The following is an 18,549-nucleotide window of genomic DNA, read 5'->3' as shown; positions in this document are numbered from 1 at the left end:
GCGTCCACTGCTGGACGTAGGCCTCCCCGTGTGGCCTCCCTCTTCCTAATGTGGGTGGATGAGGAGTGTAGTACTTAGGAGTACTTGACTAGTTTTAAAAGTGTGTTGTTTGCCTTATGCAATAAAGTAAATAGATTTTGCGTACACAAAGCAGTTACTTGTCCCGAATTCGAGGTCAGGTGTCGGATGAAAGTCTATTCAGGTATTCATCTCAAGAAAGTCTCCACAACTGTAGGAACCATTCATCTGGGCGCACGCGGATTGAATACTAAACACGTTATTGTGATATACTAGGAACAACAACTTACTACTGGTATTTCACTGTCCTTAATCCGCTAAACTACGATAATAGGATACGATAATCTGTATGTCCGTCCACCTAGTGGGGGGTCTTCCAACGCTGCGTCTTCCGGTGCAAGATCGCCATTCCAGCACCTTGGGAACCCAACGGCTATCGGTTTTACGAACTATTGCCACTTCAGCTTCGCAACCCGTTGAACTATGTCGGTTACTCTAGTTCTCATACGGATTTCCTCATTTCCTCATTGATCACGTAGAGAAACTCCAAGCATAGCTCTCTCCATCGCTCGCTGAGTGGACATCAGACGAGTCGCAGGGAGCCGCTGGATTCAGGCGGCGCAAGACCGTGGCGTGTGGAAGTCCCTACAAGAGACCTATGTCCAAGGGCATTGATGAGGCAGGAATTTTCTTTTAATTGTATGGGGATTATAATAGTACCTAAGTAGATAGTAGTAGAGTAGGGGAAGCAAAGTTACTTATAAACGGTTCTGGTCAAATACAATATATTCCCTTTTTAACTTTAGTTTTATTTTAATTTTTGACATTTGTAACATTATCATTTAAATTTGTATTTTTTTGTGACTAAGTATTTAATTTGACTAATTTTATCAAAACTATGTACACGTTGTTAGGTATATCATAAGTCATCACATATTGCATGCTAATAGACAGAATTTGGCTGTACCTTTTTGTTTTGTAATATCTGCACTGTTTTTACCCATATTCGCAATAAAGAAATTTGAATTTGAATTTAACTACACGCAGAGTGCTCACGAATTCGCAGATAAGTATAAGCAAGATTAAAATTAGGTAAAACAATCTTCCATAGTTCAATGCACTGCCCAAACTTTGGCTGGTAATCAAGTAACAGAGTTAAGTACCATAAAATTTAATTATTCCGGCTCTCCAAGTCTCCAAATTAATAAGCGCAATTTGTAAAGATTTATGTAAATACGACAGCCAGTGGTATGTTTATGTAAATATTGGAATTTCTGTCGGTTTACTGGAGACATGTTTGATGTACCGTTACTTATTACGAGCTAAGTAGCTAAAGACTGTTTACTTAGATTAGTAACTTGGTTTCCTATTGCTTGAGCTTGAACAGTGCTGCTTTGATTTTATTTGCATGGAAGTTAGTTGAATAAAAAGTCATATCATCGCCGGCTTACTATTACTTTTTTTTTAAATAGAGATAGCGAGCAAACGAGTGGTGGGTCACCTGATGTTAAGTGATTACCGCCGCCCATGAACATTAGCAGCACCAGAGGAACTGCCGATGCATGCCGGCCTTTCAGGAGTTTGTTGGTCCGCCCCTTGAATAACCATGTTCTAATCTAGTGGGAACATCGCCGATGGGAGTTGGTTCCATAGTTTGCATGTGCGTGGAAAGAAGGATTTGCCACAACGGACGGTCGAAGTGTACTTGGGTCTTCTGAAGAGTTTAGGCTTAGATTTCATCAATCTAAATAGAATTGGCAGACTATCTGACACCTTTAAGAACATTATAGAAAACACTCAGGCATGCAGGTTTCCTCACGATGCTTAGCAAACATTTTCTTAGTGATATTTAATGCTTAAAACGCACATAGCTCCGAAAAGTTAGAGCTGCGTTCCCGGGATTGAAGCCCCGGCCCCGAATAGGACGTCATCTTAACCACTAGGCTATTAGCGCTATGAAAAAATCATGTCAGGTAATTTTAAAGATGATTAAAATTATAGTCAGCAGCGAAGGTAGGGTAGGAAAGCAATCGTTTAAGTTTGGTACAGTACATCGGCCTTTAGAATGACATTTCGGCTTTGTAGAGCGTTGTCTCTGTCACTCATACCTATATGACGTTTTGTCGGTCTCAATGACAGAGACAATGCTCTACAAATCTGCTATCTCCTTGTAAATGTCGATGTACATTACTTTCTGCCGCGTACTATATTCTGTAGGTACCTAAGTGGCTTGTTCACAGCTTCAAGCGCGTTGAAATCTTTTGTACCGAGCCTTTTAAAGTTATCCTTATCTTGATATACAAAATATAATAATTATTAAGTATAACTATTACAATATCTATTGTACTTTTAGTATTTTGTTTTCTCAAATACATACTTACCTAAGTACCTGTGAGATATAGCTACCAAACAAGTTAAAAATGTTTAATTAATCTAAGTAAAAAGACTTATTACCAAAGAATATTATACCTAATTGAATAAAATGTAATCTAAATATATAAAAGGAAAAGGTGACTGACTGACCGACTGACTGATTGACTCACTGACTGATCTATCAACGCCTAGCTCAAACTACTGGACGGATCGGGCTGAAATTTAGCATGCAGATAGCGATTCTGACGTAGGCATCCGCTAAGAAAGGACTTTTGAAAATTCAACCCCTGAGGGGGTGAAATAGGGGTTTGAAATTTGTGTAGTCCACGCGAACGAAGTCGCGAGCATAAGCTAGAAGGGATATAAGCTGGACGCAAGAAGACTACGACAGCTAATATTGATTTTAACTTGAAATTTTTCTGTGTCCCATGAAAGAGTTTTCATAAAAACGTTTGCTTTGTCTTGTGTTTTTCAAGCTTTTGTACAATCGCTGCACTTTTAAATCGTGCTTATTTAACAAGAAAGGATGCAAGGTGAAGGTGCCGTGAATAACAAGCACGCACTTACCTACTCCAATTAATTCAATCGCATTTAAATGAGATACGTCTTCGTGACCACCTGTCGCCTAGTGTGATACATGCGGTGACATGTCTGGGTCATACAATCAGCATCAGCTAGTGTTAGATATGATTTTAAGAGTATTTAAATGTTATTAGATTTTTTATTGCAGGGTAGGCTTGCGCTTGACGACTCATGCCTTGGGGAATAAGTACAAATTATGAGGTCTAAGTTGGAGTGCGCTTACCTAGATGCCTTATTCGCTTTTATAGTACATATTATTTGCTCTTGTAGTAGCCGATTTAATATACATCAGTCTTTTTAGGGTTCCGTACCTCAAAAGGAAAAACGTAACCCTTATAGGATCACTTTGTTGTCTGTTTGTTTGTCTGTCTGTCTGTCTGTCTGTCAAGAAACCTACAGGGTACTTCCCGTTGACCTAGAATCACGAAATTTGGCAGGTAGGTAGGTCTTATAGCTGGCATTAGGGAAAAATCTGAAAACCGTGAATTTGTGGTTGCATTACATAAAAATAATAATTGTGGTCATAAACTAATAATTAGTATTTTCAATTTTCGAAGTAAGATAACTATATCAAGTGGGGTATCATATGAAAGGTCTCCACTTGTACATTCTAAAACAGATTTTTATATATTTTTATGCATCATAGTTTTTGAATTATCGTGCAAAATGTCGAAAAAATACGACTGTTGTACGGAACCCTCGTTGTGCGAGCCTGACTTGCACTTGGCCGGTTTTTTTTAAATTTAGAGACTGGCGCTTGGCTACAATCAGAGAGACAGACACACTTTCACATTTATAATATTATATTTATTATGTGGAAGTATGGATGGATAGGCTAGATAGATTGACCGAAATACCTTTTGACCGAAAATAGACCGGTTATACCTATCGAGTGGACGTTTGGCTAAATCAACTCCAATTTCGAATCAACAAAGTAGTTTATCTAGGTTTATAGACTATACCTGCCTAGTGCTTTCATCACTAACATCTCTATGGTCATTCTAGTGGCTTTCATCCTATAGGTAGGTATATTCTATACTATAGGTATATTCATCCTATACTTAGGTACAATTGGAATTTTTATTTTGACAAAAATCTTAGTTTTTGAAAAGTTTTAGGTTAATTCTGGCAAAATTAACAGATTTATTTTTGAAATAAGTAAGTAAGTATTACCATTTAAATTAAATTAATATTTTATATTTTAAAATGGAATTTAATTTGACGAACACAATTGAATAGCTAAGTATAAAAGTACCTTTTAAAGTACATACCTAAAAGTTACCTACCGTGTTACTACCGAGTACCTAAGTATATACTACTCGGTAGTTTACCGATTAGTTACCGATTTTTGCAAAAGTAATGTACAAGAACTGGCATACCAAAATAATAAAAATTAGGTAAATATATCAAAGCCATTGAGTCGAGATAAGTAGTTTTTTATCGGTCGGTTTAAAAATATAATTGAAGTTTTTCTAAGTTACAATAAGTACTTCATAATCTCATGTTCCAAATAGGTAGATACCTTTAAACTTATTTAAATATCTTTTTGTTAACATAAGTAACTTCAAGGTAGCATCAAGACCGGGAGCCGCAGCAGAAACAGCTGAAAACGGCAAGCGGCGCAAGTATGCCTCTCTTATAGAGAGTTACATTTTTGTGCCGTTTGCCGTGGAGACCCTGGGGCCATGGAGTCTTAGTGCTAAAATTTTTTTACGAGACATTTCACCGCGATTAATAGCCTCCTGGTGACAGAAGGGCTGGCTCATTTTTTGCGCAACGGATCAGCCTGGCTGTCCAGCGCGGAAATGCAGCCAGTATTCTTGGCACCATTCCACGCGGTCATGATTTATATAGTAATTAGATAAGGCTAGCTTTAAGTTTTATTGTAATATTTAAAAAAAAAACATAAGTAACTTAGTTAATAACAAGCGTGTTAATTAATTAATAAAATCATTCAGTTATTCTTAAAGTTATCTAAAAGATTTCAAAAATTCAAAATTATTTACAGAAACATTTTCACAATTAAATTCTATTTTTTTTTTTAGTAACTTTTTTGAAATGAAAATATATTACAATAAAACTTTAAGTTAGCCTAATTACCTACTATACAAATCATGCCAGTGTGGAATGGTGCCAAGAATACTGTCTGCATTTCCGCGCTGGACAGCCAGGCTGATCCGCTGCGCAAAAAAATCTAAATTCTATTTATATTTATAATGATTATAAATAATGCTTATTTCCTTTATAAGTAGGAAAGAAATACTAAGTAGTGGTTTTTCCTAGAACTGTGGACAAGTAGGTAGCTACTATCCTGTCGTGTTCATTACCGTCGCCTATTATAGCATAGCATAGCATAGCATAAGTAAGCCGTTTACCGATTTCACGGTATACGGTGGCTGCGGGGCTGTTACTCGCTGGGTCGTTACCGGTCTTACCTCACCATTTATGTCATTCCGGTAAGACGTGAGATGGAAAAGCTGCTGAGCTAATAAACACCGGACGTGGTCTTGGGATGCATGTACACTCTACCGAGGTACAGATAAAGTCAAACTCAAAGTCAAAAAAGTTTATTCAAAATCAGTACCCTTATGAGTACCATTATTATAAATGCGAAAGTGTGTTTGTTTGTTGGTTTGTTCAATCACGTCGCAACGGTGCAACGGATTAACTTGATTTTGCATGGGTATAGACTATAGATAAAGACCTGGAGAGTGACACAGTCTACTTTTTATCCCAGAAAATCAAAGAGTGCCCACGGGATTTTTAAAAATCTAATTTCACGCGGACGAAGTCGCGGGCATCAGCTAGTAGGTAATAAATTACACTTTTTGATAGTCGGTTGTTGCATTTATAAGATGATGATGATATAGTGGTAATAATTTTTACGCGATCTTAAAACTAAAGCTACGGGGGTTCCAAACGCGCCCAGGTCTGAGATTAGGTATCACTACCCACTACAGATTAAAAATTAGAAAGTGTGTTTGTTTGTTGGTTTATTTGTTTTATTTATTCTTTCAATTACGCCGCAACAGAGTTCGGCGTGATTTCTTGCATGGGTAATAAGTACTTATAGTTAACTTTACTTGGAGTGTGACATATATTACAATGGACCGAGAAAAGGAACTAACTACGAGCATAAGAAAGCTTAGAGTAATTCGGTGGGTGATGTTGGAGTTTCTCTACGTGATCAAACCAGAAATGAGGAGATCTGTAGGAGAACCGACACAGCTCAAGAGCTTGCGAAGCTGAAGTGGCAATGCACATAGGAACGCAGGCAAGGCACATACGTAGTTCGATATTGGAATTCCAGAGTACTAGAATGGCGACCTTCTCACTAGCACAGATGCCATCAAAGTCGCAGGAAGCCGTCGCATAGCGGCGACGCAAGACCGTGGCGTGTGGAAGTAGTAATTTCACGGACATGCAAACTGTGGAATCAACTCCCATCGGCGGTGTTCCCATTGGATTACAACATGGGGTTGTTCAAGGGACGTACCAGCAAATTCCTGAAAGGCCGGCAACGCATTGATGGTTCCTCTGGTAGGTACTGCAAATGTTCATGGCCGGCGGTAATCACATAACAACTCGCTATTTTTAACCGACTTCCAAAAAGGAGTTGGTTCTCAATTCAGTCCGTTTTTAATTTTTTTAATTTTTTTTTATTTAAAAATAAATTATGCCTAGCATGCCCGGATGATGATGATGATGAACTATTGTAATAGTTTTACTCTGTACTTCCGTCTTCTTTGTTAGCCCTAATTTATCCATTGTTGGACATAGGCCTCTTCACGTACCATTCTTCCCGGTGTTGGGCGAGCCTTCTCCAAGTTTTTCCTGCATTCTGTATAAGGATAGGAAAATTAAATAAAGTATCCTGCCCAACCCCTAGTATACAAGTACCTTTACAATGGGATGTTATTATCGGTCGTCGACCCGCTGCGGGTTGGACGTAGAGCCTGATTTTACCGTTATCAGTAGCTTTTATTTTGGACAAGTTTTTAATTTGGGTCCGTTTTATCGCCTCCAATCCAATATGGTGGCGAGATAACAGTCTATTTATTTTATTGGCTATTGGAGGGAAAGTTTTTATGAGATGGACAAAATTTGGGCCAAACAGTAACACTCTCAAGTCTTTATATTTTTTGTAGGTATACTAATATACTAAGTATAGTAAGTATTTATTAAATTACCTGGTCGGGACGCTCTAAAGTCTGATGTTGGAATGTGAAATAGCTTGTACAGGGTAAGTAATTACGATTCAAGACGTGCAAAACAAGTTGATACCGGCTGAGTAACGGATTAATTCTGCGTACATTATTATAGGAAGTTGCACGTTGCATATGCAATGCATATTACATTGTCCGAGTTACATAAATTTTAATAATGCATATTCCCATACTAGTCGACTAAAATGCGATGGGGTCTGTCTGTCTGTCTGTTACGTTTTCACGGCTCGTATTAGAAGGCCAACGCGATGTCTTTATTTATTTATTTATTATTTATTTATTTATTTTTAGTTCTTACACCTTTAAACCTGATTTACATTGTGACATATAAGTTGAAGTTTTAACACAAAACAGTTTGCTAGACTATGTTACCAATATAAAAATTTACAAAATCTTTAGATAAGTGTAGGGCTGGCAAAATTCTTGAATGCTCGCATTAGCATTATCAGCAGGCATTTTAACCATTAGGCATCACCACTTACCGATTCTTATACCTAAATTAAAATTCGTTACAATATAGGGGTTATCATTAATTTTAGGGATAAAAAAACCTGTGAACTTGTTGAGAGACATCTTTAGAATGTCTCGTGGGGTTTATTATAGGTTGTATTTTAGCATGTCTGCAATGTGTTGCTCGTTCCAACGTCCAGTGGGACCGGTCAGCGGGTACACGGTCCGGTGCCGTTATGTGCTCGAGAATAACACGCAGGTCACTTCGATTAACCACGGAACACATTAATGAAGACTTTTATCACATGTCTTTCCGAGGGACAAAAGCCGTAAAGGTGAAATCTGTAGGAGAAAGACATACATACGACATAGCTCAAATAATTAGCAAGCTGAAGTGCAGTTATAGCACAAGTAGGTAGGTAAAAGAGAAAAAATCCGAAAACCGTGAATTTTTGGTTACCTCACAAAAAAGTGTTACGTCTTGTACCATGCTTTAGATTCCTTGGTATGCAATTCTGACTCGCACTTGACCAGTTTTTTACCACGGGTATGTTTTACAAAACATTCATGTGCCCTATGCTTTACAAAGCAGTACAAAGTCAGGTTATCAACAAGATATAATTTATACACATTATGTTATTTGCCTGTTATATTTGTGGACTAAACGTTTTTCCTGTGTGGAGCTAATTACCTACTATGTAGTTAGTCAATGAAGCGCCAGACTCTTTAGATCATTGGTTCCCAAAGTGGTCCAGGTGGACCCTCAGGGGTCAACGGGAGACTCGACGGGAGTCTACGTTGGCGTTACAAAAAAATGGGGTTTTACAATTCGTGAGCGGGGGTCCACGAAAATGTATCTCCTTTCGATAGTGAAGAACTAAATGTTGCTTGACTTTACCTGTCAATGTAGGCAGATAATAATTTAAGAAGCTCAGCGACTGTTACTTAAGTACACTTTTTTGATTGGCCAACTTTACTTTTTTGACATCTACTCACAACACAATCAACTAGTTAACTAACCAATCAGTCCTCACATATTTCATTTAGAAAACTCCCCATTCGTGGTTGGAACTCAGCCGTAACGCTTAGATCTAATCTTCACATTTTTGTCGAGTTTTACCGTAACCAGCAAAATTTTTAAAGTGATCTGTGAGAAAAAAGTCTGGGAACCTCTGCTTTAGATCATTGAGTCAACGGGTGGAAGTCGTCCTACACTGCGCTTGCTGGTACGTCTGCCCCATCGGCTGTCGGCTCTGTGGTAGACATGAGCTGCCCACTGCCACTTCTTGCAAAGTGACTTTCCAATTGTGCATTGTGGAGTCTATATCTCCTGAGGATGGTCCAGTGTCGGGGTAAAACGTACGTTGAGTGTGTTTTAAATGATTTGTGTGGTGTTATGTGTTGATGATGCATACTTCATGCTTTTCCTGCTTCTTTAGAAGTGGGAGGGCGGGCGGTGCATATCGCAGGCTGCACATTGTACCCTACATATTGGTCTGTTTTAGTGGATTATAGCGAATTAAGCTTGCGTTCCCTTAGCTTAAATAAATTTATTTCTACAGCTTTTACCTATGTGCAAAAAAAAGATAAAATATATAAGAAAGAAATCGCAAGTGTAAAATGCTGATAATTACATTAACATTCGTTAATGTGCATGTTCTATGAACGAAACTGTTTATACTTTCACTGTTCAGTGTTACATAGAAATACAATACTAAGTACGAGTAGCTATCGTTCTAAGCTTAGATAGCATAGATAAAAGAAGTAAAATCTGTGATTATCTATCTATATATATAAAAGGAAAAGGTGACTGACTGACTGACTGACTGATCTATCAACGCACAGCTCAAACTACTAGACGGATCACGCTGAAATTAAGCATGCAGATAGCTATTATAACGTAGGCGTCCGCTAAGAAAGGATTCTTCAAAAATCAAAATGCAACCCCCAAAGGGGGAAAATATAGGTTTGAAGTTTGTATGAAAGTCTGTCAGTTTTGAAGTGTCTATAAAGAAGTTTTGTAGTTAATATTTTTGCAATTAGCAGTATGACATATTTTATTAAGCTCATGTTAAAATCTCATAGTTAAAGATCAAACCTAAGGGTGTAAAATAGGGGTTTAAAATTTGTGTAGTCCACGCGGACGAAGTCGCGGACATAAGCTAGTTTACCTATAGTACGCGATAGGTTGAAATGGCAAACGGGGAGCGAACGCCTCGCATACCCGGTGCGGGCGAGCACGGGCGCTGTGCGGGGTGTGCGGGGCGTCCCCCCGCCTCATACCCCCATTGCCATCTCAATCTGTCGCGTACTATACTTACCTTTTGCAGTCGAAAAATATATCATCATTATCATCAACCCACCGCCAGGCTGGCTTAGGTATCTACTACTGAGCACAGGTCTCCTCTCAAAAAGAGAGTGGGTTTGGCCACAGTCCACCACGTTAGCCAAGTCATAATTAAAATAGGATTTAGCGAAGGGTTATGAGACGTTAGCCCCCAATTCGTGATCCAATATCCTCCAAATCCTTGCCTATGGTTTACCAGATTTCCGTTAAACTGTGCAGTGTCAAAGTTAACATAGGTACATTGAGTGATTTGATTACATAATATAATATGTACTTACTCTTTGGTCATACGGACTCAACATACGTACCTATATGTAAATATTTTTAACCTAAAATCAAACTACATTTGTATGGTGAGCGCTTGAGAGCGCACTAGAGAAACTTCTTTCAGTACACTCTACTAAGTAAGATACATTACAAAATAACTATATTATAAGTATAGGTAATAATAATTTTTATAACAATGGGCTGAATTGATGTACTATTTTTCCTTTATTCTAATTAGGATTTTTAAAATAAAACGCATTTTATCTTGATTTTCTTATATAATTCCAATTAAAATACTATCGGAGATGTATATATAAATATACTGTACAGATATGAAAACTGATCAAGTGCGATTCGGACTCGCACACGAATGGTTCCGTACCATCGTACAAGAAATACCTAACACTTTTTTTTATTTTAATTATATTTTGTTGTTGTAGCGGCAATAGAAATACACATTCTGTGAATTTTTCAACTCTTTACCTATTACGATTCACGAGATACAGCCCGCTGGCAGACAGACGGACGGACGCGACGGACGGACAGACGGATTCCGTTGGCACCTACGGAACCCTAAAATGTAACTACAATTTCTATTTATCTATATGACACACAAATATTTTGTTTTCGCGGCCTATGCTGCAATTCACATTTAAATTATCTTATGTCCATTCAATTTTATCATTTCAAGGTACAAAATAATCTTGTGATAGCCATACATTTAGGGTTTTGTTATTGTATTATTATTATTATCAGTAACTAAATATTTTTTTTGCATTTATCATAGTTCTTGTCAATACGTCGAAAATAGTAATCTTTAAAATCAGGTGGTTATGTAACTTTGTACTCGTAAGCATTTTGTTGTTATCATTCATCGCATCATACTTATTTTTGAAATGTCTTTAAAATAATGATTTATTAAGTAATTTTACTTATAATAAATTGATAATAATCACTTGTATAATATATTATTATGCGTTCAGTAAACTAATTTTTATCATGTATTAGGGTTCCTTACCCGAAAGTTACTATCGGGTAACGGGACCCTAATTATAAAGCCTCCGCTGTCAGGTTGGTCTGTCCGTCTGTCAGCGGGCCGCATCTCATAAACCGTGGTAGAAAAGTGAGATTTCACTATTGTCGCTAATAACAACATTATTATAATAAAAATTTCAAAATGGCTGCCATGCAATACTAAAAGTAGGTACATGGCTCAGAATAAATACCTGTAGAACCCTAGCCCTAATGTGACTCTTACTGTATAATTAGAACATGACAAAATGATTATTTTTTGTCCTTATCACCATGACCACTTTTTTTTGTTTATCAAGATGTATTTGTACATGAGATCTTGACAAACAACGTGAAGTGAGATTATATTGACTCAAGTATTTTAAAGAAATAATTGATTTGTTTTGTTGTGTTTGTTTTTAAAGTTATTGTGCAATGCTGGGTTGCAGTATACTAGTAACTAGGCTACAATAGCCGAAGCGAACGTAAACTAGAAGGAATAACATTTCACAAGAACCTACCTCTGCTTGAGCGAGAGGGACTGAGGGGGTCACGCTAGTTGCATATGTGTATATACACACACACACACACACACACACACACGCGCACTCATATTGTCATATTGTATGAGGAGGGCGATGATCACTGCAACACAGTGTATACTTCTGCAGGATCATCGTTTCCATCTGTTATTGTTTGTGAAATTATGTGTGAAAAATAAAGATTATTTATGTGAAAAATAAAGATTATTTATTTATTTATTTATATCTGTGGTAGGTACTTACATGGGCTATATCTTGTACGATGGTACGGAGCTTGTCATGTGCGAGTCCGACTCGAACTGGAACGGTTTTATTTACGTAGCCAAAACGATTCCGTAGTGGTAGAGGACCTATAGGTACTATAGGTATCACTCAATAATTTTTTTATCATAGAACGAGATCATAAATTATATTTTAGCTAGGCATATTATTTGTTTGTAGCCACCATTGTATTTCTATTATTAGTCTAATATTTACTTAGCTGTATATTCGGACTTAGAACAGAGAACCAAGTCATTGTCATGTGCACATTAAAACATAAAAAAACCTAGTTTAAATAAATAGTGTTTGGTACATAACAATATGTAATATACATACTATAATATATTACTATGTAGGTTATACAGTTGCTCCTCTCCGGTTGGTGACGTTGTTGCACAGGGCAAAACCGAAGATCGATGCGATCAACTGAAAAAAATACATAGGTACATTACAGTTAAATATTTACATAATGTAAAAAAATTAAAAATACTAGGTAGATGGTAAAAAAATCTAATCTAATTTTGGTAACACTTCTATTCTAATTCTAATGCTAAATCAGCCTGAACTGTCCCACGTCTTGGCAAAGGCCTCCCTTCGATCCTTCCACCATTCCCCATTCCGTGCCTCTTTAGGCCACGTAACCGTAAACTTATCGAATTCATCACGCCAACGTCGCCTCAGCCTACCACGATGGCGTTGATGATTTTGGGGAGTCCAGAAAGCAGATTTTGCCCAAAAGTCATATGGCATACGGCACACATGACCTGCCCAGTCCCATTTAGGTAAAGCGGCTGCAAGGCCAACGTCGGCTACTCGCGTTTTGGAACGTGTGACAGAATTCCGTGAGCGATCTGCTAGTTTGATTTCAAGTAGGTATGCTGCGTTCCATGGCTCTTTGGCAAGCGGGGCAGTGGGTATCTTAGCTTTGCTAGTAACGTCTAGCCCCCAAGGGGAGAGAGTGAGCATAAGGGACAAGGAAGAGACAAAATAATTTGTAGGGAGTCAAGAAGGCGCCGAAATGCCAAGAGCAAGTACCGAACGGGCGCCCTCCAGCGACCCATATAACCGCGAGACGTTTGTGAGGCCATGGGAGGTGGAGGGAGGGCTCTTTGGCAAACCTTGAGCTTGGACTTTTGAGAGTTCGTCAGGGCCAAGTCTGAGCACCATATGTGAGAGTTAGCAGAATGCACATGTTCATGACCTTTCGCTTGAGATGTAATGGAAAGTTGCCTTTTAACATTTTTTTCAATATTTTTACACACTTTACATTTCAAAATTGAAAACCCATAAATGGGTTACCTTTCGTACGCGTTTCTCCATAACGTATTATACCTACGCCTATTATATTTTATTGTTCTAGACCTAAAACTAAGCCAGACATCGATTTATCTCTCCATTATCTATGGTCGGCAACAATAAGTACCTGTAGTAAAATTATTTATTTTGCAAATCAACCTTGAAAAATTTATCTATTTTAAGCGAAATTAAGTAGGCAACTTCGTGCGTGAATTAAGCATGTACTTGTTGTGTAATTGTAAAAAGGGAAACTACTTTAAGTGGTAAAATATAGTAGTTCAATGTTTAGTTTGTTCTCACCTGTCCAGTTGTATGACGGGCGAGGGTGGAGGACGAGCATTGCTCCCCAGAGATGTGGAGGATGGGGAACGTGGAGAAATCACCCTCCCCGAGAGCCCTGGCCTCCATGAGGATCTGTGCTCCGTCGTCAGTTGTGGGATGTGAGGTTATTAGTCGGTAGGAGTCCGATAATACCACTGTGCTCCCCCGTGGCTGGTGGAATCCATGCTGGAATTTCCTCACGGGAAAAAGAAAGCCAGCTGTGAACGTCATGATGTTATAAGGCTCACCTCTACCGCGATGATGACCACGAGGATGCTGGCGGTAGCGACGCCGTAAGTAGCAAAGAAGTCACCAACTATGTCGTTGCAGCCGCCGAAAGCATTGTCCGGTACACAGACTTCACCGTCGGGGTTGCAGCAGGAGGCCGGCAGCGCTGGCAGGATGCCCGCGTAGGACTGCCAGCCAGTGGTACCACAACACTGGAACTAAATTTGAAAACAAACACTATAGGTTTTGCCTAAAACCACCAAATACAAACTGCCGCATTTATACAAATTGACTCAAGATGGCTTCCACACAGATCACGTGACTTCCGTTGAAAAAGGCAACGACTAAAGTGCGACTACATACATAAATTCAGAGCCTCGATAGGTTAAAGGGGCGGACTGAAAACCGAAAAGTCGCCGGTTCAAATCCCAACCGTTGCACTATTGTCGTACCTACTCCTGGCACAAGCTTTACGCGAAAGGGAAATATTAGTCACCAATTAACTTGGCTAATATTTAAAAAAAAAATACAGAAGCAGGAGGAAGACGAATCACAATATTTTTACTTACAGCAATTTCCACGGCATGGAATGGCTCTCTCATGTCTTCGTTGAGGAACGCTTTGTTCAGCCACTCCACCACGTTCTTGTAGATGTCATCCATGGCCATGAAGATCACAACAGCCAGGTACATCTTCCCTGCTGCCAGGATCAGCATGATGACTGAGTACTGGAAAAAAGATAATTTTTAGGGTTCCGTACATCAAAAGGAAAAACGGAACCCTTATACTTTGTTGTCTGTCTGTCTGTCTGTCTGTCGGTCGGTCGGTCTGTCAAGAAACCTACAGGGTACTTCCCGTTGACCTAGAATCATGAAATTTGGCAGGTAGGTAGGTAGGTAGGTAGGTAAGTCTCATAGCAGACATTCGGGGAAAAATCTGAAAACTGTGAATTACATCACACAAAAAAAATTAAATCGTGGTCATGAACAAATATTGCTATTTTCAACTTTCGAAGTAAGACTATCAAGTGGGGTATCATATGAAAGGGCGCTTCACTTGTGCATTCCAAAACAGATTTATATTTATTTTTATGCATAATAGTTTTTGATTTATCGTGCAAAAAGTCGAAAAAATACGACTGCAGTACGGAACGTTCGTTGCGCGTTTTGTACTGACTGTAGAACTCTCTCACAAAGTTCTAAGTTTTTATAAAACGTAAACTTATTGTTATATCTTATTACCAAGGTTATTTAAATGATAAGAAAGCTTGGGAATGAGTTGCCTTAAAAGATTTGATAGTTTTAGGTGGTTCTAGTAAGTTATATTGTCAAATGATGTTAGTAAGATAGATGATACCCGGCTGAGTTTGTTGTGGGCTTCTTCTTAGATCATGGCGCGTTTAGAACCCTCGTTTAATTTACAATTTCCACAATTGACAATCAAAAAGTCAGAGTTTAATAATTAATACTCAGAAATGTAAATAATTTATTTTCAGTAAGTATTTTAACTTTTATAGTTTACTATAACATAGATATACAGTTAATTATTAAAATATTTATTTAAAAAACTCAAAAAGTGTACTATGTAATATGTATACGTGTAAGTGTAAGCACTAAATTTAACTTCACTTTGTACGCGGGGATTTAAGTAGGTTTCTAAAATCCCGTGGGAACTCTTTGATTTCCAGGATAAAAGTAACATAGTATGTCACTCTCTAGGTCTTAAAATAATATACCTATCCATGCAAAAAATTACGTCAATCCATTGCTCCGTTGCTACGTGATTGGAGGACAAACCAACAAATCACAAACTAACAAACACACTTTCGCATTTATAAAATGGGTAGTGATTTGATTTGATTTGCACTATATTTTAGCTACTAACTAGCTTATGCTCGTGACTTCGTCCGCGTGGACTACACAAATTTCAAACCCCTATTTCACCCCCTTAGGGGTTGACTTTTCAAAAATTCTTTCTTAGCCTACGTCATCATAGCTATCTGCATGCCAAATTTCAGCCCGATCCGTCCAGTAGTTTGAGCTGTGCGTTGATAGATCAGTCAGTCAGTCAGTCACCTTTTCCTTTTAAAAATTTAGATTTGCGTATCGTTTAATGCAGACTTACGGTTGAAAGGAAGCATCTATTCTCTCGGATGGCGCCGCAGCACCCGAAGAAGGAGACGACGAACACGACGACGCCCAGCACGATGACGCTGATCAGGATCGCGTTGACGCCGGCAGGGGTCACCTCCAACGCGGCAGACCACATCGCCAACACCGCCGAGCCGACCCCGATCAGGGTCAGCCCAGCTAACTGTAAAATACCAAGATTAAAAATACGGAACCCTAAAAATGCCGATAAATGACTTTATACTTCGTTCTTTCAGGGAGTCGAGCTAGCATAGTGCTCTCTTTTATATGTATATATCTCACAGACGGCTATACTTACGTGTTTAGTCGGATGTTAGCCCGACTAGTTTCGAACCCATCCGGGGTCCTTTTTCAAGGAGTCAGAGACCTCCTTGAAAAAGGACCCCGGAGGAGAGAGAGAGAGAGAGGAGAGGGGAAGGAGAGGGGAGGAGGAGAAGAGCGAGAGGGAGAGGAGAGGAGGGAGGATAGAGAAGGAGAGGAGGGGTGTGAGATATATATAATATGGAAATCACTGAAGATAGTTTAAACGCTAAAATAGTGCTCTCTCTCTTGCACTGTATAAAAGTAAAAAGGAAGCACTATGATCGCGATTTGCATTACACTTTTAGTTTTAGTGATTTAGTATTTTTGAGACCCGCAATGTAAGGCGAGCAAAACTCGTGGGCAATGCCACGCGGCATTGACCCCGCGGCACCTAACTACGCAACGTTCGTTGACCTGTAGCGTCAGTGAGGTGTTTATTTGCTTACATTGCGAACTTTTAAAAATACAGGTTTATAAAAAAACGGGTTTTTTTGTGATATCTTATCAGTCAGTACTATCACCTCTGTCTTCGTACTAATAACAGCCTGTATATTTTTTATTAATAATTATGTAATTACTCATTTTCAGAGAAATTTGGAAAATTACAGACACAGATAAGATAAGACTACTTATTTGTTTCAATATATATATAAAACGTGTCTATATTTGATCGTGTTTGATTGGTTGTTTAAATGAGAACCAAACCAAACTACATCAATCATCATCATGATCAACTCATCGCCGGCTCACTACAGAGTACGGGTCTCCTCTCAGAGTGAAAAGGGTTCTAGCCATAGTCTACTACGCTGACCAAGTACGAATTGGCAGACTCCTCACACCTTTGAGAACATTATGGAAAACTCTCAGGCATGCATATTTCCTCACGATGTTTTCCGTCACCGTTAAAGCAAGTGATAGTAGCTTTAGTTTTAAGTTTGCGTAATAATTATCACCACTATATCTTACAAATCTAACACCATACCAGACCATCAATATGAGTAATTTATTACCTACTTTGAATAAATCATTTGACTTTGACTTTGACTTTGATACTTAAAAATCGCACATAACTCCGAAAAGTTAGAGGTGCGTGCCTGGGATCGAGCCCCTGACCTCCGATTGAGAGGCGAGCTTCCTAGCCACTAGGCTATCACAGCTTCTACGTTCAACCAAACTATGTTTGTATGGACATCGCTCTGGGTGGCCCTAGGGTTCAATTCTCTAAGACACTCTCTTAAATTAAGTAAATTATTAAATATTCTGGGGCCACAAGGGCTGGCTCATTTTTTTGCGCAACGGATCAGCCTGGCTGTCCAGCGCGGAAATGCAGCCAGTATTCTTGGCACCATTCCACGCGGGCATGATTTGTATAGTAATTAGATAAGGCTAGCTTTAAGTATTATTGAAACCAAAAAAAATAATTCATCAAAAAAAAAAAAACTATTACGTATACATTATAAATTAAATTATTATAAGTACGTAAGGATGTTTAAATTGACCTATATGATCCAACAATACTTACAGCAAATATTACATTGGCGACGAATAACCCATATTTCACTATAAAACACATGACGTTTGTTTTTTGGCACTAAGTAGATACGGAAAAGCGGGCTTGTTGACAATGAAAGCTATGCTTGCCAGCGCAACATACAGTGTTATACCTAGTCATAATCGACCCGGTATCGCTCGCCGACGAGATACAAGATAACATTATGATGTAGATAAGCGATATATTATAGAGATGATTCATACTTACGTCATCATACGAGCAGTAAGGTACAAATATACAAACACAAACTTTTTTTTTTTTTTTTTAATTACCAACATAGAAAATGTTTATCAAATCCAATTTAGACACAGCAAAAAACCACGAAGGTTTAAAAAGTGTGTCATTCCGTCTACTTCTTAATACATAATAATAATAATAGTGTTTCTATAAACAATATAAATTGTTTATAGAAACTCTCATTACATTACATTTCATACAAATTTCATCATTACCTACTTAAATTATTTATTCAGAATAGGTTAAATTAATGCCTGCAACGGGACCTTATCAGTAAGTCTCCGCTGTCCTATGACTGTATGATGATTAAAAAAATTAAAAAAATAAGTACTACTTTGTCAAATAACGAAAAAAAAATATATTAATTGTGTTTTTTTTCTATAAA

At 38.2% G+C, this 18,549-nt stretch overlaps 1 protein-coding gene across 1 annotated transcript; it reads right to left on the bottom strand.

Annotated features, from left to right (window-relative positions):
• Positions 1 to 12,044: 12,044 nt before the first annotated feature.
• On the bottom strand, positions 12,045 to 18,036 carry LOC117989801 (tetraspanin-9-like). Its single transcript, XM_069503752.1, has 5 exons — positions 17,898 to 18,036; positions 16,047 to 16,235; positions 14,492 to 14,650; positions 13,943 to 14,140; positions 12,045 to 12,503 (listed from the first exon to the last, which is right to left on the bottom strand). Exons 1-5 carry the CDS (start codon positions 17,946 to 17,948, stop codon positions 12,435 to 12,437), a joined length of 666 nt encoding a protein of 221 aa, XP_069359853.1. The 5' UTR covers positions 17,949 to 18,036; the 3' UTR covers positions 12,045 to 12,434.
• Between the last annotated feature and the right edge of the window lie 513 nt (positions 18,037 to 18,549).

This window comes from Maniola hyperantus, chromosome 16, assembly GCF_902806685.2.
Source record: "Maniola hyperantus chromosome 16, iAphHyp1.2, whole genome shotgun sequence".
Classification (NCBI taxonomy): Eukaryota; Metazoa; Arthropoda; class Insecta; order Lepidoptera; family Nymphalidae; genus Maniola; species Maniola hyperantus.
Note: the sequence above shows the minus strand (reverse complement) of the source record. Positions and strands in the feature narration are given on the sequence as shown.

Coding starts and splice junctions, on each gene's coding strand:
- LOC117989801 (XM_069503752.1), bottom strand. CDS start 17,948: ATGTGTTTTATAGTGAAATATGGGTTATTCGTCGCCAATGTAATATTT. Junction 16,236..17,897: donor TCGCCAATGTAATATTTGCT/GTAAGTATTGTT, acceptor GGTATTTTACAG/TTAGCTGGGCTGACCCTGAT. Junction 14,651..16,046: donor ATAGATGCTTCCTTTCAACC/GTAAGTCTGCAT, acceptor TCTTTTTTCCAG/TACTCAGTCATCATGCTGAT.